The sequence below is a fragment of the Heterocephalus glaber genome, unplaced genomic scaffold (assembly GCF_053883595.1).
Source record: "Heterocephalus glaber isolate CG9 unplaced genomic scaffold, H.glaber_assembly_v1.0 deba00001553, whole genome shotgun sequence".
NCBI lineage: Eukaryota > Metazoa > Chordata > Mammalia > Rodentia > Bathyergidae > Heterocephalus > Heterocephalus glaber.
The window spans coordinates 23,732,662-23,755,889 of record NW_028258344.1 but is presented as its reverse complement, the minus strand read 5'-3'; the positions used below and the strand labels follow the sequence as shown (position 1 = coordinate 23,755,889).

Here is a 23,228-nt window from a genome sequence, read left to right as displayed (position 1 = left end):
AGTCAGGGTGAGAAAACTAAACTGTTCATCTGGTTAAGGAGAGTTTTCACATCACAATGACGGCTCTTCCCTTCTGGGTCTGCTGTGGGTAATGTGAGGCGGCCATGACAGCCTGTAAGTTGTTTCTCCAAAATGGCTGAACAAGTGATTAAAATGTGTTCTCATTACTTTTTAATTACAGACCGAAGAGAGAAAAAAAAAGATTTTGCATTCATTCTGAACTCAGAATAATTTATATAATCTATGTAGAATGAGTATTGCATTTGTGGAGTCAACAGCCAGAGTCATATGTTTTGGTGTTGGTTTCTTTGCTCCCTTTGTTTTAATGTGTAGTTTTTCTTCAGAAAATAAGCCTTGCATTCTACTTCACGTGGATTTTGGAATTTAGTCCAACTATATGTAGTGATATATATATAATATGGGTTACCTGTTATGTTCTCAGTGAAATCAGGAACTTTCAGAACTGGAAAACAAGATTTTTGTCATAGGGAAAACAAAAAATTATAAGATTCTGATGATTATATCTCAGCTTAAAGGCCTGGTGACTTTCTCTTTTGTTTGAACAATGGTTTGAATACTGAGGGTACAAATTCAATTAATTAAAAAGGAGCCCTATTTATCATCGCAAAATGGGGTTGTTAGTCTTCAGAAAATGAAATATGCTAACTTATGTAGAACATTGGAAATAAACAGTTAAGCAGGAATCCTGAAGTAATTTGTGCTACAAGCCCAATAAGTTATATTATAATTTAATTCTTCTATCAAGATGAAAAATTTCTAGAAGTTGAAAGCATATTTTTAAAGAGAATTTGCATATAAACCTGTTCTTCTTGGAAGTGGTAAAAAGTTTCAGTGCATTTAAAGGTTCCTTGTCATTTTAATTTTGAATATATCTGTTAAAAAGTCCATGCAATGTGTAATAGTTGCTAATATCAACAGTGACTAAAAGAAACATTGTAACTTAGTGTTATTGCCAAATAATAGTTATCAAGTTTTCACCACATAGAATTCTTATCTGGGTAGTATATACATTGTACTTATGTTTTCTTAGGAAATGAATGACATAAATAATGGAAGATAACTCAAGCAAAGGTCACAAAGTCCTCATGGAGGACCCATAATTTTACTTGTTTCTTGAAATCCAAAGAAGATTCCAGGGTCTCCAGTGAAATTTTGTGAAACGCACTGTATGTGACATTTTCTTAATCATAACCTCAAATTGGATTTTCAAATCACATTCCTTAGTTTTATTTTAATTGCACATTGAAAAACTGTGCATTAAATGTTTGTGTACCTGGTGCAGAACTAAACAATCAAGTAAGAGAATTCCTCCCTGAATGAAAACAAGTTCTGATTTTGCTAATCATAGTTGAGTCATATGTCTTATGGTTACTTTGTATTTAAGAAATAGAATGAATACATATATACACATACATATACATGTTCACACATACACATACATTTTAAATACAGAAAATATAGTGTCAAGATTTTTAACTATCTGATATTTTAAAAGTGATTGCAGAATTTTATTTTTGAGTAATGCTGGCAGTATGTGAGAGAGTAACAGAGACTGTGAAATAAGTGTCAAGCATCTGACTATTGCTTCCACAATGTAATTATCTTCAACATCCATTTTAGAGACAGCTAAATAGTGTGAAGGAAATCCTGCAGGTTAACCCAGATATGACACTGAAAATTGCTTTTCCATTTTGAAATTCAAATGGTACTTCAAGATTTGCCATATAAAGTCTCATTTTCTGAAATAGGTCTCATAAAATCATGTACTAGAACTTTAATTAGTACAATTTTCTGCAATGAACCTAAAGCAAGCAAGCAGTGAGTCTGAAGTCTTTTCATTCCAGTTAGTTTTGTGTCATCCAGTTTGTCACAAGCAGGATCAAAATGTAAGACAACTTAGTCTAGGGTAAGTTTTCCAGATTTTCTTTCTTCTTCTAGGTATTTAAAAATAAAAGCTACTTTAAGAAATAGTCATTTTTGCCTGAAGAGGTATTTGTCAAAGGAAGACATGAATATCCAAAAAGCTTATGAAAAAAATGTTGAACATCACTAATGCTCAGGAAAATGCAAATCAGCATTACAATGAGATTCCAACCCACACCTGTTAGGACCACTATTATAAAAAAGACAAAAGAGGGGCCGGGGATTTAGCTCAGTGGTTCCACCGCCTGCCTTGCAAGCTCAAGGACCTGAGTTTGATCCCCAGTACCAAAAAAAAAAAAAAAAAAAGACAAAAGATCATAGGTGTTGGCGATGTTGCAGAGAAAAGGGACATTGTTGGCAGAATGCAAATTAATATAGCCTTATGGAAAACAGTATGGAGGTTTCTAAAAAATTAGAAATAGTACTAACATATGATCCTGCAAACCTACTTTTAGGTATAGATCCAAGGAAAATGAAATCAGTATTGTGAAGTATTATCGTTTAGATCTAGAAAGTCCCCCAAAGCCTCACATGTTGACAATTTCATCCCCAGGTCCCCAGTGCAGCAATGCTCAGAGATGGGGCTTTTAGAAAGTGATTGGATCATGAGGGCTCAAACTTCATCAGTGAATTAATCCATCATGGAATTCATGACTTAATGTCATTCTTGGGAGGTGACGGAAGTAGCAGTGGCCCTACTTCAGGCAGTGAGTGGGTAATGGAGGTGGCCTGGCCTCTGCTCCCTTCCTCTTGGGCTTCTCTCTAACTCTACCTCCTGTTGACCATAAGGTGAGCTGTTTTGCTTTACCATTTTGTCCTCATCATGATGTTTAGCTTCACCACAAACCCAGAAGCAAAAGAACCAAGTGACCATGGACCGAAACCTCTGAAACTGTGAGCTAAAATAAATCTTTCCTCCTTTCAGTTATTCCCAGGTATTTCTGTCCAGCAATGGAAAACTAACACAAGGAGACAACCTGCACTCCTAAATCCACTGCAGCACTATTTACAAAGGTCAAGATAGGTGTCAACTCAAATTTCCATCAATGTATGATATATGTTCCCACACAATGGAATACTATTTTGTCTTTAAAAAGAGGGAAATCCTGTCATTTGTGACAACATGGATGAACCCAGAAAGCATGTTTAGTTAAACCAGACATGGACAGATAAATACAGTATGATCTCACTAAAAAGTTGAGTTCACAGAAGTAGGCAGTAGAATGGTAGCTTCCAAGGATGGAGATGGGGTGGGAGGATGAGGAAGTTGGTAAGAATACAAAGTATCAAACAGAATTATCAACTTCAGAGCCTGTTGCTAGTAATAACACATTGTATACTCAAAGACTGCTGTGAGTTGATCTTAAATGTTCTCAGTACAAGAAAGATGAGTGTGTGAAGTTATGGGTATGTTAATTAGCTTAATTTAACCATTTCACAATGTATACATACATCAAAGCATCATATTGTACAGCATAAATATATATTATTTTATTTATCAATTATACCTTAACAAAGCTGAGAAAAACATAATTTAATAAAAGAAACACGGTCATTTTTTATGGCACAAAAATCTTGCATACCTATGTTATGATAAATGTAGTTGTTGTTATTATTTTCAAGCCCAAATATTAATTTACATGTAATTGTAATAAAGCAAATGGCCAAGAGAAGATGAAGTTATTGAAAATTGGGTGGAGATTTACTTGAAATAAGCAATTACACAACACAGAAAAACTAGAAAGATTTAAAAAGTAACTATATTCTTTTGCAAGTTGCATTCAAACTATTCTTAAACTATAAAATGAAAATAAGAATTTTAGGGAGCTCAGAAGTGTTTTGTGCATTATGAAGAGTTTTTGTTTGCTTTAGTTATTTCATTGTCCTCTTCTTTTATGAGACCTGTCTGACTTGCTGAGCATTAGCCCTCTGAAGAGTTACTTTAAATTCATCCATATAGGTAGATTTAGGAGTAAGTTTGCATTTTGTCTCATGTAATTGTAATCCTCACTTGTATCATCTTGGACCAGAGGGAATAGTAGAAATCAACTACTGACAGTTTCATTTTACAGACAAAGACATCAGACCTAATAACCTTTATTTCTTTAAAGGCACTATACATCCCCCCTCCCAATCCTCCTATTTTGGGGATTGTAGGTGGTAAAATGGTGGCAGTGGCCTGACACAATGGAAAACAGAAACAGGAGAAGGGATGTGATGAATGGATTGATGGTTGGCTCTTTAAAAAAAGTTTTTAAATTTGATATTTAACTCTCGTTTCTAAATCGATTTTTATCTTTTTTGGCATGAGATATTAAAAGAATAGCTTTTGCTTTGTGGCAGATCCCAAGATTGTATAATAGCCTCTTCCAAGTGGGAGCAGCTTTTCAAAGGGGGTCACATTGTCTGTCAGTCCCTCTTGGGAAGGGAATTCTCCAGAACCTCAAGTATGGATATGAAGTTCTTGGGATGCATCCAGAAGTGTGGTACTTGTTGTTTCTGACCTTTGCAATGTACGTGAACTTTTAATGCTTCCAGGATTTCTCCAGTTATAAAATGTTCATAAAAATGGCATTTCCTTTTGATTTTATAAAATTTTGCAATGTATTGAGACTCGTTCAAGTGAAAAATGACCTTAGATAGTAGCACAAGTTTGGATTAATCTCACATTACATGTAGGAAGATGACATATAAGGACTTTCCATGACTTTGGATTTTTTTTTTTATTCTAAGACCTTGAACATGTTAATAAATCTTTCTATCTATTTTTCTCATGTATAATTGGTTTCTCAATGCTCTGGTCTTTTATGACTCTATAAATTTAGTAAAATTTGTATTATTTAAGTGGAATCATTTTCCTATCATGTACACATTCATTCTTTTATTTACCTACCTTATTAAGAAATAATTTTATGGTACCTCACATTAAAGAAGAGAGAAATTTGGGCCAGGGATGTAGCTCAGTGGTGCTGTGCCTATCTGGCAAGTGTAAGGTCCTGAGTTCGATCCTCAGTACCAGAAAAAAAAAGAAATTTAATATTCATATTTCTGCTTTGTAAATTATTTTTTCTTTCTGAATTTTAGTATTCCAAAAGAACTATGTAGATGATGGACATAAATAATTATATATAATGTGACAAATGCTTCATGAATCAATTCATATCTTGAATTTCAAATTGTGAAACTATCAAGGCAAATCTTTCTCTTCCTCATACTACACGAAAGGTCTATTTTTGGCTTAAAATATTCTTTTCTCACAGTTAGGCAGAATAAGTGATGCATAAAATATAAGCTTTTTGGATGCCATCTGGGAGTGCCTTTGAATTCATAATAGTCATTTTTAAGATATGAGAAGGATTACATGTTGGTGACACTGGCTGAATGGCACTAGAAAATCTATGTATTTATTTGTGGCAAAAATATTATGCATATTGCTCATAAGCATTTCTAATAAAAATAAAGGCAAAAATGGAATCATATGTTTGATCTGCATAAATAAATTTGAATAGTAATTTAGAAAAAGTTGCTGATATTATAAAAAAGAATCACAACTTGGGAATCCATGATAACTAAAGGCACAATGTTGGTTCTCTGTTAGGTCCTATTTTCTCTGAATTTATTCAGCCTAAATATTGTTCATTAAAAGGTCAACTAGTGGTTTGGAATATTGCTTACATCTTCAAAAATTTAGCAAAGTTATAGTACAGCAGGAAGGAGGATCTGTGGATGGGGATCTGGTAATTATTTATAAGTTTCTTCAATGGTGGAACTTATGCAATTCCAAAGGTTGTGCTTGTATCTCCCTAAAACAGAACCCAACTTAATAACCCCCATTGCTGGGCCAGGGATTTAGCTCAGTGGTTTTGCACAAGCGCAAAGACCTGAGTTCGATCCCTGGTAAAAAAAAAGAAGAGAATAACTCCCATTGCAAAGGCCTTGGGTAGAAGATTTTCCTTTTCAGAGGCAGTCTCTTTCCTGGTTTGTTTCACAGAGGTTAGCTCTTACTCCTCTACTGCTCTGTTTGCTGCTAGTCTTTTCTTCTCAACTATATTTGAGTTTTTTGAAGGGGTAGGAACAGATCTCCTTAATTCTGTATTTACCCACCCTATGTATATGTGTGCAGTAGTTATAGGTGTTTTATAAATGCTTACCTGTTGGTTGCTGAGCAGGGAGGGGCTGTCCCTTTGCCGAAGACAACAGGTGACTTCCCAGGGGGACTAAGGACAGAGTGAGGGTTAAGAGCCCAGAAGTAGAAGCCAAACAGCTCAACTCTTCTCTGCACGAAGTTCACTAGCTTTGTGTTATTCTACTGAGTAGTCTTGCAGTGTGCTCTGAAGTGGCCTTCTTCTCTTAGCCCTTATCCCATAGCTATAGTCGTGTTGACAGTTTGGAAAAGGCACTAGTTGATGGTAGGAGTACAACTGCGTGGTTCATAAGCAAAATTTAAGAAAGACCTCTCACTTCTGTCTTTTATCAGGCAACTTCACAATAGCAGCTAAGCAACAGTTGGTGCAAGGAGATAAAGAAGGTGGTGAAGTTTCCCTCAATAATTTATATACCTCTTTCTGTTCTCTCAATAATGTCTAGTGGAGAATAATAAAAATGCAGAGAATGTGGATGGGAACTGAAGACTCTTGCTTCTGCTCAGGCTGTATCCCAACCTTAGATAACATGCTAAGCTTCTGACCATGAGTTCATTTATCCACAAAACGGGAGACAAGATATTATTGCAAGGACTGATTTAGGTAATATGTTGAGAAAATGAAGTGTTGTACTGTTGTAAGATCTGATTAACAAAGAGTAATCTCTAGCTGGGTGTGGTGGTGCACACCTGTAATCCCAGCATTTGGGAGGCTGAGGCAGGAGGACTGCCATCAGTTCAAGGCCAGCCTGGGCTACAGAGTGAGTTCAAGGCTAGCCTGAACTACATAGTGAAATTCTGTTTCAAAAAACCAAAGAGAGGGAAAGAGAGAGAGAGAGAGAGAGAGAGAGAGAGAGTCTTCAAATTGATGTTTACCTTTGAGTGAGCTTTTGAAGTTTTAAAGGACTTAGCTATAGCTAAGTACATGGAATTTTATTTCTAGTAATTGTGCTTGTTTGTCTTACTTGCTTCTTTCTTATAAAATCACCCACACAATTGGAGCCCCTGCTATGTCTGAGGAGATTATACGTAGTGGTTAACTAAGTGGGCTCCAAGGTCAAACTGATTTGTTTCAAGTCCTGGTGCTACCATTTGTTTGCTATGAGTGATTTTACCTTCATCCATCCTTTTCCACCTGGAAAAATGAGGATGCTAACCCTTCTAAAGTCCTTGGCATAGTCACAGTACTTAACACAGTGAACACTCAGCTTCATTACTGCAAGTCACAGTGGTGCCACCCAGGAGACAAAGTAAATCAATCCTGTATGCAGCTTAAAAGGAGCCTTCTATATAGCTGGATATAAGGGCAGGAACAGTAGAGCTAGTTCAAGATGAGGAAGCTGGGGCCCAGGGGAGCGTGGTGGACCAGAACCTGGCTCCTAAATGTTTGTGACCCAGATAGGTCACATCACTTCCCCTCTTGTCCTGTGGGGAGAACAGAACCTGTCTCAGAGTTTTGATTAAATGGGAAAAAGTACAGACAGTCTTACAACTATATTAGCTCATGCATAGTAGGTGAATGATAAATGACAGGGAAGATTAGAAAAAAACTTGTAACAATTTGATATATGGCTAATTGCCAAATCTACTGTTATACAGTAAACTTGCAAGAGTTCACAGGAAGGAAAGGTCAAGAAAAACTCAATTTTGAGGTTGACTTGGAAAGCTTGCTACTGTTTGTTTCCTGGAGAGTGTGCGGTGACTCGGAAGAAACTCTGAGAAATGTCCTTTGATGTCTCAGGTGATTATCATCATCCTATGCCTTCATAATTCACACTTGAAGTTTATCAAAAGTGATAAAATGTGTCATTTTCCGTATGGAATGCTTCATGGTGATTTATTGTCAGGAGCAATTCTCCCATTTACAATTTCCTTATGCTTTTCAGGAACGCAAGTCAGACAAGTCCAGTGCTCTTTCCAAGAGACCTTTTTTTTTTTTTTTTTTGCATTTCCTACCTTGGGTAAGTTGTAATATAGCTTTCCATAATTCATAAACAATAAAGCTGTAACCATGCATACTCTTTATTTTTAATGGTTATGCTTCATTTTAAGAAAAATTTCAACAAATGGAATCCAATTCTTTCAATGCTGCTTACTTAACTTAATATTTTTTCAGTGCTGGTCCTCAGTTTTGGAAAAAAAAATTTCACCCTGAATACTGAAATTCATCTTCTTGTATTTCTTTTAGTACTAAAATTAAATGCAATTCTTTTCTTTGTTTTTGCTGTGTTGAGGCATTTTAGAACTTCATTAGTTTTTTTTTTTTTTTTTGGTACCAGGGATTGAACTCAGGACCTTGTGCTTGCAAGGCAGGCATGGTGCCACTGAGCTAAATTCCCAGCCCATTTCATTAGTATTTTTTTTTTTTGCAGATATCAACAAAATTTTATTTATAAAGTTGTTCAAACACAAAAAAATTCTGGTTCCTTTTCTATGAACTATCAAAAGTTGGGGACAGAATGCTCTTTCATCTCAAAAAAATCAGGTTTTGGATGACAGCTTTTCAACATAAAATAAAGACAAAATCAAGTTGAAACACGTGAAACACTTTTCTAGTCCATATATACTTGGATAATCTTGTAATAAGTTTCTTCAGCAACTGACAGTGTTGAAAGAAAATCTGTCTTGGGGTAGTGTTCTAAGAAGCCATTAGCAGCAGTGGTAGCAGTATCAGTAGTACTTCCAGAATCTATAAAATCTCAAAGCTATTACCAAGCAAGTAAACACTGAGGCTGCAAGATAATGAATCATCTCAAGTTTGTTAGACTCCATCAGCGTTTTTAAGGAAGCAATTTCAGTGTCAATTTTATTACTGGTCTCTGAAATAACACTTTTGGTTTGGGTATTCTTTCTGGTAAATTCTGTGGTTGCTTCCATAAGTTGCTTTTCTTGATCTGTAAACATATCTGTTACTCTGCTTCTTTCTAGGTTGATGTCCAGTTTATTATCTGCTCTGATTTGACTGGTTTCATGTATCAGTTGTGGTTTAACTTGATCTAATTCAATTTTCATTTTCTCATTCTCTGCTCTCAGATTTGCAAATTCACTTTTTTCTAGGATGACCATATCTTTCCTGATAGAATCCAAATGAGCCATTAGCTGTTGAACTGTTATTTCCTGTTGCGCCTGAGTGACCATCTCCTTATAGATAGTATCCAGGCTGACGTTAGATAAAGTGGTGAATGCTGATGCAATTGTTTCCGCTTGTGCTTCGTCAAATCCATGAGTTTCTAAATCCCAAACCAATGCATGGGTATCAAAAGTTAATTTTCTTTGTTCTAAAGGAGTTATGTCCACTGGCCTCCTATCATATCCTTCCTTGCTTGTGGTGGTCAAGAAATCTCCCCAGGGAAGCGGGGTCCTGGAAAACATTTCCTGGCATGAGGGACAGTCCAACAGCAGGCTCCCTGGGGAAAGCCAGTGTCTACTCGCAGTGGGTTCAGTGGGGATGGGGATCCGTCTCCTTCATTAGTATTTTTTATGAGCAGAATGCCTCTGTTTTCTTCAAAGCTGGACTGTTTGATTGTCTTGCAATATATTGTGACCTTGTGAGGATTTCTTTGTAATTATTCCATGCTTACCAGTTTCTTATCATCTGTATTTTATGGCTTACAAATCAGAAGAATATTTATTTTTATATGCAGACTATTATCATTAACAGTATCTAATTTGAAAATGAATACACTATACTGATAAATATGTGCATATATTTCTTTTAAATGTCTTGTTATGTCATAAATATAATCGCTAGTTTAGATACCATATATTTATATAAATAGCTTTTTAAAAGAAAAACAAAAGGCTTAAAGTGGTTTTTCATATCCATAGTCCTCCCTTAACCCTTTGTAAAGTTAAGATGCCAGATGAATGCCAATTTGATTTTTCAAAATACATTTCTGCTCTAGTAATTGCATTCTGCTGACACTTTATAGATTTTTAAAGCAGCAATAGCAAATTACTGATTGTCACTTGAAGCACTATTGATTGGAAAGGTCTTACTTTCATGCAGGATTGGCGGAACGACACTAAACACCGCATATCTCTTTCTCTCCCCACCAATCATCCAAGGAATATCCTGTTTGACTCTGGTGTCTCTTGTGTCCATTTACCAGTGAGTGGTGAAGAGAAAGGCTAAACTGACGCAGAGAGGAAAGAATGGGCTTCGCTCCGAAAGACAATACCTTGCAGAAGGGTGTTGAAAATGGAAGTAGGTGAGCAGAGAGAAGACAGGAGAGGTGGGATGGAGACTGGGCAGCCAGGAACTGAGCCAGGATTTGGGAGAAACTGACAAGCTGACAACATTTCAAGAAAGAATGAGAGATGTGTGTGTGTGTGTGTGTGTGTGTGTGTGTAGAGGGAAGGAGAGAATTCTCCTTATTCCACTTTTCATGAGACTTAGTGTAAACTTTTAAATTTTATTTATTTATTTTTGTGGTACTGAGGATTGAAACAGGAGCAACGAGCTGCAGCCACAGCCAATTATAATGAGACACATCTCACTAAATTATCAGGCTGGCCTCAAACTTGGGCTTCTCCTGCTACAACCTCCCAAGGAGCTGGGATTATAGCATAGACTACTAAACTTGGCTTAGACTTTTAGATTTTAATGCTTCTAGAGTCAGTTTTATTTTTACTAAATGTGATGACTTGTGTGGATGTTTCTTCCTGGGTCAGCAAGAAGGCTTCCTTTTATTGAAGTTACATATGTATCTGAACTAGGATGAAAACACAAAACAAAACAAAACAAAAGTAGGATGAGATATGAAGTATGATAGGGAAACATGACTAGAAATATATGCAGGAGAACTGCAGTTTTACTCTGATTATTCTCTTTGCTTACTGTGCTTCAATCTAGATAAAATGCTTAACCGATATTTTGGCAATACTTAGAATGCATTTATTTGTCTTAGAGATATTGGCAGCTCTATCATAAATATGTTATCGACTGTCCCTGAACCACAAAGAATTCAGTGATCATTTCCTCAATTCTAAGTAATTTCTAATGGCTTTGCTATTATATGTAGAATTCATATAAGAATTGAGATGTTTGTTATTATTTTTATTTAATATTTTCATCATTTATCTAGACAGGGAAAGGGGACCACTGTATTTTATTATCAACTGCTTACTATCCATCGCTTACCTGATCTTGCTAATGCCCATGTGGTGTAGGCATGATTTCCCCATTTCCTACTGGTGGAAACTGTGGTATAGAAATTGGTCACTTGTTCCAGTGTTCCCCAGAGGTAAGTGGCGCAGCAGGGTTCAAGGCTGTGTCCCTCTGACACCCCACCCACCTCCAGGCTCCAGCAGCTCTCCTACCTGTGATAGGAGTGGTTCCCGCTCTAAGCATTTTGGGGTAAGTTCAAAGTCCTGCCTGTTAATTTTTGGAGGATTTTCATTCCCTTGGGTTCCATGACAAGCCACATTTTCTTATTGCATGGAGCTTACCCTTGTGTTTTAACCTTTAATGGCAGCTTTCAGCCCAGCCTTCAGCACCACGAACATCTGGGCCTGGGACACTGTTTCAGCAGAGCTTGGGCAGTCTCAGGCAGGCGACTCCTGTGTCAGGGCAGTGTCAGCACGGGGCAGAGACAGGACGGTAGCAAAGCACACACTGAGCTCTATCTTGGGTGCATCTGTCTGCTTGGGTCCTTTTCTGCTTTCAAGGCGCCCCTGCCGCCTCCAGAGTCTCCAAGACAGCTGTTATCTTGGGCCGTCATTCACCTCCCTTCCCTTGGAGAAACGTGGCTAAAGGGAGAGTTGAGTAGGGACTGTATAAAATGTTGAGTGAGTTAATTGCTTTTTCTCAGCCAATCTTCAGGAAGCAGAAGGTATTTTAGAAAGACACTTAAATATCTACATAAGGCTGGAGGGGGCGGTTTCTAATTACAAACCCTTCAAAATGTCAAATTTTGTTATCTGAGGGCTTCAATCAACATTTTGATTTCCTTTTCATTATTTAGGAACTACTTTTCAAAAATCAAATGACTCAGTTTCTGATTGTGCCACTTGTTCTGTCTTTACTCATTCTAAATGCATGCACATGGGTATTTTCACTAAAAAGTGAAGTATCCACAGTCACTATACCTAATGATCACTAAACAACTCAAGGTCTTGCATTTATGTAGTACTTGAGAGATACGAATGACTTTTACATTCATTTCCTAGATTCTGACAATAACTCTCTGATATGGACTAGGCATATTCGATACTGCTGCTTCACTGGTGCCAAATCAGAGGTGTGGAGGAGACTGTTTTGACCCAGGTGCACAGTGAGCCTGCAGGGGACACCTCAGGGCTGAGTCCTGCTCCTCTGTCCTTCTTCCAGAGCAGCATCGTGGGGCACTGGTGGAGAGGGGCAGAGCTGCTGGGGCGAGGCAGGCTGTCTGTTCTTTGAGTCCTGTTGCAGAGCTTGTTCGAGACCACTCTTCTACTGGAGGTCCACGGTGTCCTGGATGCCCCACCTGGCACTGCCCATCCCTTTACTCCAAGTGGAACCAGTCACATCAGCTCCAGAGAGCTGGATGGAAATGCAAATTTATGGGTCCCACTTCAGACCTCCGGAATCAGAACCTGTGGTGCTGCTGGATCTCTAGCTGGATCGGTTCATAGATGAGTTAAGGATTTAAGTTTGTAGCCCTTTGGTGGATCTTAGTACTTTCTGTTTGATGGTGTTGTTAGATTATGTACTCTCTTGTAAGCTAGGGTAGTGTGACACAATTGTTAAAATGATAAAACCTATTACAGTTTTAAGCTAGCTATTCAAGATTTTGGTATATGAAATATCTTGTTTTCTTCAAATGATCAACTGTATGAGGATTGTATTTATCTACATGTTATTACACAGGCTCCAGCACGGAATTGGCATTCAAGTCTGCTTTTATTTTGGACTGGAGACAAATATGCCTAATGTGTAGCTTTCCACACTGTGCGTTTGGTTACAGGACAGAGGCCTGAGTGCTAAACTTTGCTGGTTTTCTATTTCTAATCTATATTGAAATTGATGTTGATCTTTATTAGACAGACCTGTCTTCTGGTCCTGCTAGGAAGCTTACCACATATGAACTTAAGTGAGTAAATTCTTTGGGCTTAAATGTACTTGTACTTTAGAGTAACTTGTATACTATGCCCATCTCACAGGCACTAATGGAAATTAAGTGCAATGAAACAGGGGTAGGGTAGCTCAGTGGCAAAGCAGTTGCTTTGTGTGCACTCCCGCCTCAGTGTTGGGGGGGTACAAATAGTGTAACATTTTCTACATCATGCTATCTAACTCCCCCTCTCCTTTGTTTTTCAATATGAGACCTCACTATGTATTCCAGGCTGGCCTCAAACTTGCAGTAATCCTCCTGTCTCAGCCTCCAGAGTGCTGGGATTATAGGCATGTGTCACCATGCCCAGCCTAATTTTTCTTTTGAACAATTTTTAATCTGCTATGTTAACCTGCTCCTGTTTTAAACTATAAAAGGAGAAAGTTGGTCTGAAGTAGAACAGACAGATAATTTTTAAAGTTGTGGCAGTGCTGGACCATGTGACCTGTTGTCAAAAGACCAGAATTGAGGGCTGAGGATTTAGCTCAGTGCTTCCACTGCCTGCCTCTCAAGTGCAAGGTCCTGAGTTGGATCCCTGGTACCAAAAAAACACATAAAAACTAGAATTCAGTATGTTAACTGGGAGCTTGCTATATGCTCACAAAGCAGTAGATATCTGTGTTGGAAAGAAAAGGCTGCTGCAGCGGTGGAGATAATTTTTTTCCTGAAGCAGGGCTCCTAGGGAGGCTGCTCTAAGTCAGTCTAACCTTGTTCCACCCTTAGAAAAGCCTGGCACTCCTTCCTCCAACAGTCTGCAGTGACCACAGGGCCGTCTGGGTGGCACTCTTCTGGTCTCACTTTTCTAACAGTCAATATATTATGAGTGGGGGTTTTTCATATGAGTTACATTTCTGCTTACTCGGAAACCTGAACTGGAGGACTACTGCTAGGTCTACTGTGAACAGTTTTGTTCAGTGGAATTAAACTTCATCACTGCTATTCACAGGAGAAAAATACTCCAAAAGAGGCAGTCAATTGCTAATAAAAATTTCATTTACACTTTAAAATGATTTCTTGTAAAAGTGTTTGTGGGATTAGACTTAAGTCTCATTCAATTCTCTTTATCCTGATATAAAGACATACAGCTTAAAGACTGGCAGATTAATATTGCTGGTGATTTATTGTTATACTAGATACTTGGACTAATGGAGAGTATACAAACTCCAACATCCCAAATGACAGGTATTCCAGAAGAGTAATTGCTAAGTGGGCAGCCTTGCAGACAAAGCTGTACGATGTCGGTAAAAAAATTTGTTCCGGACAATATTCTTGCTCCACAAAAATAAATTATTTTAATGTGTTAGCTGAGGACTATAATTATTGATTTCTTGTCATAAAAACAAATTTTGGAACCTATAACTTGTTTCAGAGTATTAAACATTTTAGTCTCAAGGTCAACATTACAAATGAGAAAAAACCTAAAATATTTTTGTTACAGTTTTATAGCATAATGTGTGGCTTCTCTGAAGTACAAATCTTCAGGAAGCTGTATTTCCAGATGACTAGCAAAATGAGTGCTGAAATGCATTAATTAACCTTTCCATTCACATGAAACTGCCTTGTGAGAACAAATGTACACAAAATGTTATTATTAATCATGACTAATAAAAATGGGTTATTGTAAACACAGGTTTTACTACTGCAGATGTCTCCTTGACAAATGACAGGACCTGATTCTTTTATTAAAGATAATTAAAAATGGTTCACAAGGGATTCAGAGCCTTCCCACAGATCTCCCTGCCTGCCTGCTTTTAATAAGGTAATAAGATGAAGAGAAACTTGAAGTAATGTGTAATAGTTCTATTAAATATGGATGCCTGGGCTGTATATTTCTTTTAGTTCTAAATTTATTTCATAAAACAAAACATTAAAATTAAATATCTAGCATCTATGGAAGGAGTTAAGGATCCATTTTGAAAGGCACTAACCATGATGAGACAGATGAAGTTGTCTTTTTTTTCCAGAGGTGTTCAGCCCAGTGTGTCCATCGTGGGTGACGGCACTCTCAGCTGTGCCATGTGCTCAACACGTCACACTCCCAAGGTCTCTGTGCCTAAGTCCCAGGTTAGCTAATAAAACTAGCCATCAGTTTGAAAAGTGCTTCCTCTTTAAAGTGAGTTTGTACTCAGAAAAGACAAGATCTTCCCAGGCTCATCCAAGTAGATGATGTTGGTCCAAGGTCCAAGGTATCCTGGGACCATTTCTAATATGGAGCAGATGGAGGACTAGTAAGCATAGGTTAAAGGTAGATTCTGGAACCACAGGCTCCAGGTTCAGATTCTGGATCTGTCAGACTTGGGCAAATCACCTCACTTTTCTGTGCCTTGGTGTCATTAACTACAACAGGATCTCCTTCATAGGATTATTAGATGATTAACATAATCAGTGTAAAGTGCTTTTCTACAAGTCACTTCCTGTAGAAAATCTGAAATTTATGTCTATTCTAGTAAAATGATTTTGAAAAGAAGAAATATTGAAGGAAAATTGTTGATTAAAGGACTAGTTAATAAGACTTTTTGGTTCGTGGCCTTCAAGTTTAGATTTTTTTTGGCATCTCCATGTAAAGTTATACATATGGCTGAGACAGCCAGGATTAAATGTTTAAAACACAAATTGCTTTTGTAATGGTGTTCTAGCATATCTCTTTCTTGTAATGCATTAGGAATTGCAACAATTGAAAATTTCTCAGCTTCTGAAAGCCCCTGTAATGATGAACTGTTAAAAACAACAATAAATGAACAGATAATCTTGAGGAATGGATAACCTTGAGATAAAATCCAACTTCATGTTAAATAACAGTATATTCTACTGACTGCCTAGTTTTATTTGGGACCATGCTCTATTTGGGAAGTGCTGTATTTCTGATTTGAGATATTTTATATATGGTATTATTTTTGCAGGACAGTATTTCCAGAAATGTGGTAGTGTTGTGTTCAGCCTCACACTGCACGGGAGAACTGACATATGATATCTTTGATAACATTCCTTGAAGACCTATTTTTCCCTCTCTATGTTGACTTCCTTAGAAATCTAGTATTGAATAGCATAGGTCCTTTATTATATTAAGTAAGCAAGAGGAGAAAAAAGGACATTCTGTTTTCAAATATATGGCCATACTAAAAAAAATCTTCATACTTTTCTCATGTGATATACAGAAAGAAATACTCTGTCAGAATTTTTTGGTATGTAATAAGTATGGGATATACCTAGAGACAATTTTAGTGTGGTTTAATCTTCTGTTTTGATTTCTTCATCGTGTTGATGATTTGTGGTGAATTAATTTATGATAAATGAGGTTACAAACTTCTGCACATTTTTCCACATCTAGAAGTTCTGGGTTGAACTTTTGTTTTTCATATTATTTGTATCTAATAATACATTAGCATTATTGCTTTATTTCTGAACTGTGTCACAAGCAATATTTATTTCTTAGACACACACACACACACACACACACACACCGTCCAACTCTTATTTTCCCCACATTTCTCTCAAATATCTTTCGTTAAGTCCTGTGATATAAACCTATTTTAAACAATCTAGTGAAGAGAGAATGGTGGCACAGGAAGACAGTTCTCAGAGGAATACAATCCCTAAGTGTATGAGTTTGGAAGTGAAATATTTTGCAATGATTGCCATGTATTTAAAAATGTTAAGACACAATCAAGATCTTATTACGAGAGGTACATGGATTGACAGTGTGGTGATCAAAATCAGCACCATCTGGGAGCCTGTTGGGATGCAGAATATCTGGCCTTAACCCAGGCCTACTGAGTCAGAATTTGGGTTTGGATGAAAATCACAGGTAATTCATATATACATAAAAGTTTGAGGATTACAGTAATATGACAGTATTAAATATTTTACAGATGGATTTTAGTTACATAAAAGAGAAAAAGAGTTCCTCTTCTGCTGCAAACATAAAACATTTCACTTTTGATGAACCCCCCAAATTAGCCTATTCTTATCTGTTTCTTCTTCCTTAAAATTAACATCAATTTTTCTAAACTAATAAAACTATAACAAGGTTTCATTAGTAAAACCTATGTTTTGTTGGCTTTCACACTGAAGTTTCAAGTTGAAAGCTAACACAAATTAGGTTTTAGTCACAATGGATTTGGTTTAAAAAATTTATCCTTTAAATGGAAAATAGTAAGAGGTTGAGAAAAACTAACGTTTTTTGGTTCCCCCTCCGGAGGACCACACTGCATCTACTTGCTTTATCCACCAATCTGCAGTTTTCCTGAAGGCAGAGACTCTGATACTAGGTGTGTCCTCAACACAGGGCCCATTTTAAATAAATGAATAAGTAAACAATGACTTTAATTTATTCCTTTATTTAAAAATTAAGGCATTCTGTTCCTAAATAATTTTTGCTGTTACTACAGAGATTTTCTATCATTTATCCACTACAAAACCCCAAAAGTAACACACATGATATTATAGTAACAATATAATGAAACTAGAAAGCAAAATCTCAAGGCAACAATTACCTAGGCTCTATGCCTACTTGTAGGTTATAATCATTCATTTAATCTTATCTCATTGAAAAGACGTACAGAGCCTTTTCATTCACCAGCGTAAAACACTTATTTTTTTTTCATTGAATAAACAATTGAACATTTCTGGCAAAAAAAAGATTTTATTAAATAATATTTGAAGTTAGGTTTAAAAATCAGTCATCTGCTTCTTTGGGGAATTAGCTTGCCCTCTAGTGGGGTGAAAAGTTAATGCAGACTCCAAGGTTTTCCAATTGAGAGGAGGGAAGAGAACCAGCCTTGGTTCTGGAAACATCTGAGTCACTGGCTAATGCAGCATTTTCTCCTGGTCTGGCAGATTTCTTGAATTTTTCATAAAAGCCTACAGGTCTGTGTTTTTCCACAAACAAAAGGGGAGAAATTTGTTGTGAGCTGGGGTTAGCTATCAGTAGCGTGGGTTGGCCACACCCAGGTCCAGGTTTGTGCCATTACGTTAGCTCCTACCTGCTTCTACACCAGCTTTTTGGAGCCTTCTATGACCAAGCAGCTACCTGGGTGGCATAGGCTTTGGTCCTCTTATTCAATTGAAGTAAAAAGCAATGATGACTGATAAATCGGGATTATTCCTAAAGATGGCCTGGATTATCAATGACAGAGTCTTCAATTCAGTATGTAATCGATTCACCCTTATTTTCAGTTATTCAGATTTTACTTTAAAATTCTTCTTGATAACTGCTATTAGTCACAGAATTAAGTAACCATTTCTATCCTAAATTATAAAGGAAAACTCTTTCATTGGATAAATCAGCTTTATGGAAAGGAAATGTCCGAGGGGACATTTCCTGAATCTAAATAAAATGCAGCTTCTTGCAGCATTATTATCACGGAGACTGAAGGATTTGATGGAAGTCATATTGTGCCAAATGATCAAATACCTATTTCACAATCTACCCATTAGCAATTAAAAATTAAATACCAAAAATAATCAAAACTCTTTAATGCAACTCATAAAATCTTGCTAAAAATTTTAGTGACTACAGGCAGGGACAACTGTTCTAACAATAAAAATAACAATAAAAATACCTCCCTCCCCCTTAGAATAATTTACTACAAATTTATAAACATACTGCAAAGCCACTGTGAATTTTCACTGAAGTTCTAGATTATAATTTCACAAATCATCCAATCCATTATCATTTTAAAATACACTTTTAGATAATTTTCACATGCATAGACAAACATCACCAGATTATTTTTACCACCATACTAGTTAATCAGCGTGTGCTACACTGGGGCACAAACATTTATAGCAGGCTCAGCTTACTCACCTGGTGTGAACTAGATATATGTAATTAACCGATAAGCTACTTTTATTTTTTTCAGTTTTTACCTGAAATCTTGATCAAATCTTCAGCTTTGCACCTCTAGTTATTTTATATATATCCATTTAGAAGGTGCCTACTTAGAGAAGATAACTGGTAATATTGTACGTACTTTGTGTACAATCATGCCCAAAACAAAAATTATTTAATGAATCAGGGGAAAAGTATCCGCCCTAGTGATTAAATGATTAGCGTTGCAATCGGGATGATTTTGCAATCTGTTATTTTGATATTGCTATCGCAAAGGTGGGTTTCTTTTCATGATTTGCAAGCGCAGCTTAAGTACGGCAGAAAGGATCTTTGCCTTTATCACATTTCAGGTGGGATTTTTTAAGGCAGCTACAATTTCACGATTCTTGTTTCCGTGTCGAACCGAGACAGTTATCAAGGATCAGCAGTTGGAAGAACAGTTTCGGGGAAAAACAGTTAAAATTTTGTGTATAACCGATATTTATATGTTTATGGAGGTAACCTCATGCAGAAGAGCCTAACATCTCAGCTACACGTGTATAATTTTCACCCATCGCAGCCACAAACAATTCTCCGGAGAATTTGCCAGCGATCGCTGGCCCACGGGCCCTGCCCCTAGCAAGCATCTACGCCTAGGTTCCAGCCTCACGAACATACGTACTCCGGACAGGAAGCCAAAATGTATTTGCTTTATAACTTAAAGGAACAACGGAGACAAAAACCTTGTGGGGGGGGGAGGACGAGGGAGATTGGGAAGAAGTGAGTGCAAGGGTTAATCGTGAGCTACAAGCAATCAATGTCCTCTGAACAAACCAGAGCAAATAAGGGCACCGAGTCACGGAGTGATAGCGATGATTTGATATAATAATACTGATGACGAGCTTGGAGCCGCCCTCCCGCCGCCGAGGCCTCTCGGTGGAGCAAGTCTTTCTAGGGTGTGGGTGATCAGCCAAGGGTGCCGGCGGGAGTAGCTCGGGACACTGCGCAGAGCTCTCCGGGGAGCTGCGGCGGGGGCGGGCGCCTCGGGAGGGAGCCGGGCGGGCGGCTCTGCAGGGCTGGCGGAGCTCCACGCGCCACGTGCGCCCCCACCCGGCCGGCGGCGCGGGGCTGCGAGCCGCGCCCGGACTAGGCGCGGAGCCTCGGCCGGGGGCCTTCCTCGGGCTCCTTCCCGGCACCCGGAGAGAACTGAGGGTGGGAAAGATGGCACTGGGCTCTGCGGGCCGTGGCTGAGCGAGGGGAGAAAACCGCCCCGCACCCCAGCGACGGGGTCACCTCTGCGAAGTGGCGGCCTGGCGGGGTGGGGCCGCGCCTTTGTGTGGCCGGGCGGGGCTCGCGCCGCTTTTCTGCAGAGCCGCCCAGCGCTGGGAGGGGCTCGGCGCCCGGACCGAGCCCGCGGCAGGTGTCTGCGCATCCCAGGGGGACGGGGCGGCTCCGGACTGCGGAGCTGGAAAAGAGGATTCAGGACCGCACCCCGCTCAGCAGGCCCCTCCTGCACCCCCTTCTCCGCCAGCCCCGAGCCTGAGGGGTCCCCAGCCCCGCGGAAGGGTGGGGCAGGGCGGGCCGTCCCGCAGCGCCCGGCGCAGCTCCCCCCCCTTTCCGCAGCCCGCAGCGGGGTTCTGGGGGAGGGGAGCTGCCAGCCGCTGCTTCCCGGCCGTGGAGCCCCGAGCCCTGGGGCACTCGAGGCGCAAAACCGATTGTGGATAAAGGCCCTGTCCGGAATCCGGTCTGGCTGTCTGATAAAGGTTAAGCCTATGAAATTACCAGTATCTGTTCCTGCCTCACTCACAAAATGGAAATTTCAAGTAGCTCAACTTAAGACCTTGACCTCCTTTGCTTTCTACGGCGTTTACCTCTTCATCTGTGTGGTATGCACACACACGCATCTATGTTCCAGAAGCGTTTCCCCAGAACGATCAAAGGAGTTCAAAGAAGGCTTTATCTGCGATTATGTCCAAACACCCTATTTCATGTGACTCTGGAAAGAAAGATGTTAACCCACTCTCCCCATTACAGAACAATGAGGCCAGGGCGGGGCAGCGGGGTGAGCGACCGGGTCTCTCCGGGAAGCCGAGGCTGAGTCAGGGGCGCGGAGTGCGGGGCGTGGCGTGGAGCGCGGTCCTTTCGGCCCCGTCCGCGGAAGAGGCTGAGCCCGGCGGGGGGCGGGGGCGGCGCGGTTCCGCCCAGGGTGGGGCTGTCCGCATTGTGCGCCCCGCGCTGCAGGTGCCCCCCCCTCCCCGACCGCCGGTCCGCACACAAAGAAACCCCACCCCGGCGCCTTCCAAGCCGGGTCCCTCTCCCCCTCCCCACCGCACTTCCCCGCCCCAGCAGCTGCCCACCCGCGCCCTCCACGCCCTCCCAGACTTCTTCTCTCCTTCCCCTCCCTTTCCCTAAAACAAAGAAGCGGAGGTCCGACCCCTCCCTCCCCGGCCGCCTCACACCTCTGTACCGCGCCCAGGGTGAGGGTGTTCCCCACAGACAAGGCCATAAAACGTGCCCCACTCACCCACCCCAGGCCCCACCCATCTTCCCAACAGCCCAGAGGGGATCACTTGGACTTTGCTTCTTCTCCCAACCTCTCCCCGTCACCTTCCCCATTTTCTTTTTTAACTGCAGAAGAGACATAGGACGTTACGAAGCACTTTCCAAAATGTCCCTTAACCCCCCTGAAGGCCAACAGTTAAGGTGGTCCCCTGCCCTCACAACTGAGCTTTAAATTTAAACATGGAAACAGAACAAATTCCCGATCTATGGGAGGGCAACTTACCTGCTTTCATCTTTTAGAAGAAATTCTTCGCTTGAGATTTCCAAGGACCCCTTTTTTGCCCTCCCTCCTCCCCGAGAGCTACACCCGACCTTCCTGGTTCCTGTTACCATGAATGTCTTTTTCTTTATAAAATACACCTGAATGCCTTCAGAGCTCTAAGAAAGAAGGCGAGAGGTGGGCTCCAGGGAGAGCGAGGCGCGGTGCCTTACCCATTGCTGTTTTAGCCATTGTAGGGGATGTGCAGATGCCGAGCGGTGGCAAAGGCGAGGGGTCCGGCTACAGCAGCGGAGAGAGCGAAGAGAGGAGACTGAATAAGGCACTGAGTCTGCAGAGTGGGACCGTGCTAGAGAAAGAGCAAGAGGCAGGAGCCCATGAATAATTATCACTCAGAAGCTCAAGCAGATTGGCTCCCACAGTCCCCTGACACGACTCCAGCAGAGTCAGAATCTCCAAGCATTAAATATTGATCGGCCAATGGTGCTGGAGTACGAAGTACCAGAATGCAGTTTGAAATGGAAATCAGTTCTCCCCTGGCAGCTCCCCCCATTTTGGGGGCCTGATAGTATAGTCCAAGTAGACTCGAGCTTTAGCCTGGAAGGCTCTTAACAGCTGAGAACTGGGCTGTGCCTACCTGTGCGCCAAGAGGTCTGACTTTGTGCACACATGTTTCGTTGGCACAAATAGAAATAAAAAAGGGAAAGGGATTCAGAGGCCTGAGAAGTTCTTGCAATGTGTGAGCTTATGGAAACATCTTTTAAACACAGTGTTATCACTTTTTCATGTTTTCTCTTTCACCTTCGGCCCTGTCCTTGGTAGATTGATTTTCCAGGGCTAGCCCGTGTTTGGCCGTGGTGTCTTCTCAGAGGAGACTTGCACATTGTCCTTTACTTTAGCACAACTGGACTTGGGTGTCTCTGAACTCTTAGGGTCTCTCAGGAGATGGAGGCCTGGTGTTTTCTCCTCTTGGCATAGAGGAAGGGGCTGGTGGCTGCTTGAGAGTAGGGACAGCAATTATGGGGCACCTGGGGACCTGGTGGAAGAGAGTGAGAGTTTATCCCCTAATCATGTCCCCCTCCATCTGGTAACAGGGCATTGGGGGAGCCACTGGTGGATGCCACTGTGCCCTAGAGGTGTAGCATTGAAACCCTAGTGACCTTTCCAGGACCCTAAAGGGGACTCTACATTGAAAGCTCAGTAGAGATGGAAGACATGGTCTACGGCATGATTTTTCTGTGATCTGGAGAGACTTTATTGATCTAGCCCATTGAGCAATGGGTTGTATAAGGATCTTAGAGACTCTGTAAAATGTGGCCTTTATTACAAGCAAGAGTTCATTATTTCATTCCTTTACATTTGATGAACGTCAGTCATCAATTCATTTTCCTTTAACTCGAATATTTATTGGGCGTTGACCATGTGCACAACATTGAGGATACAAGCAGTGGGATATACTTT

General features: G+C 40.0%; 1 protein-coding gene and 1 pseudogene across 3 annotated transcripts in view; both read right to left on the bottom strand.

The window, feature by feature from the left end:
* Stmn2 (stathmin 2) overlaps nucleotides 1-22,275 on the bottom strand; it is a 57,105-nt gene extending 34,830 nt beyond the window's left edge. Inside the window, exon 1 of one of the 2 annotated variants that reach the window (XM_004842019.4) lies at nucleotides 21,983-22,275. In XM_004842019.4, the coding sequence (XP_004842076.1) occupies nucleotides 21,983-22,001 (19 nt within the window). In that variant the 5' untranslated portion in view covers nucleotides 22,002-22,275. Of the gene's footprint in view, nucleotides 1-21,773 lie in introns of both variants that reach the window. The other variant, XM_004842020.4, reaches the window with a different exon arrangement.
* Nucleotides 8,037-9,582, bottom strand: LOC101712454 (coiled-coil domain-containing protein 90B, mitochondrial pseudogene; annotated as a pseudogene). Its single transcript, XR_015442754.1, has one exon. The product of XR_015442754.1 is annotated as a coiled-coil domain-containing protein 90B, mitochondrial pseudogene (transcript).
* Nucleotides 22,276-23,228: the final 953 nt, after the last annotated feature.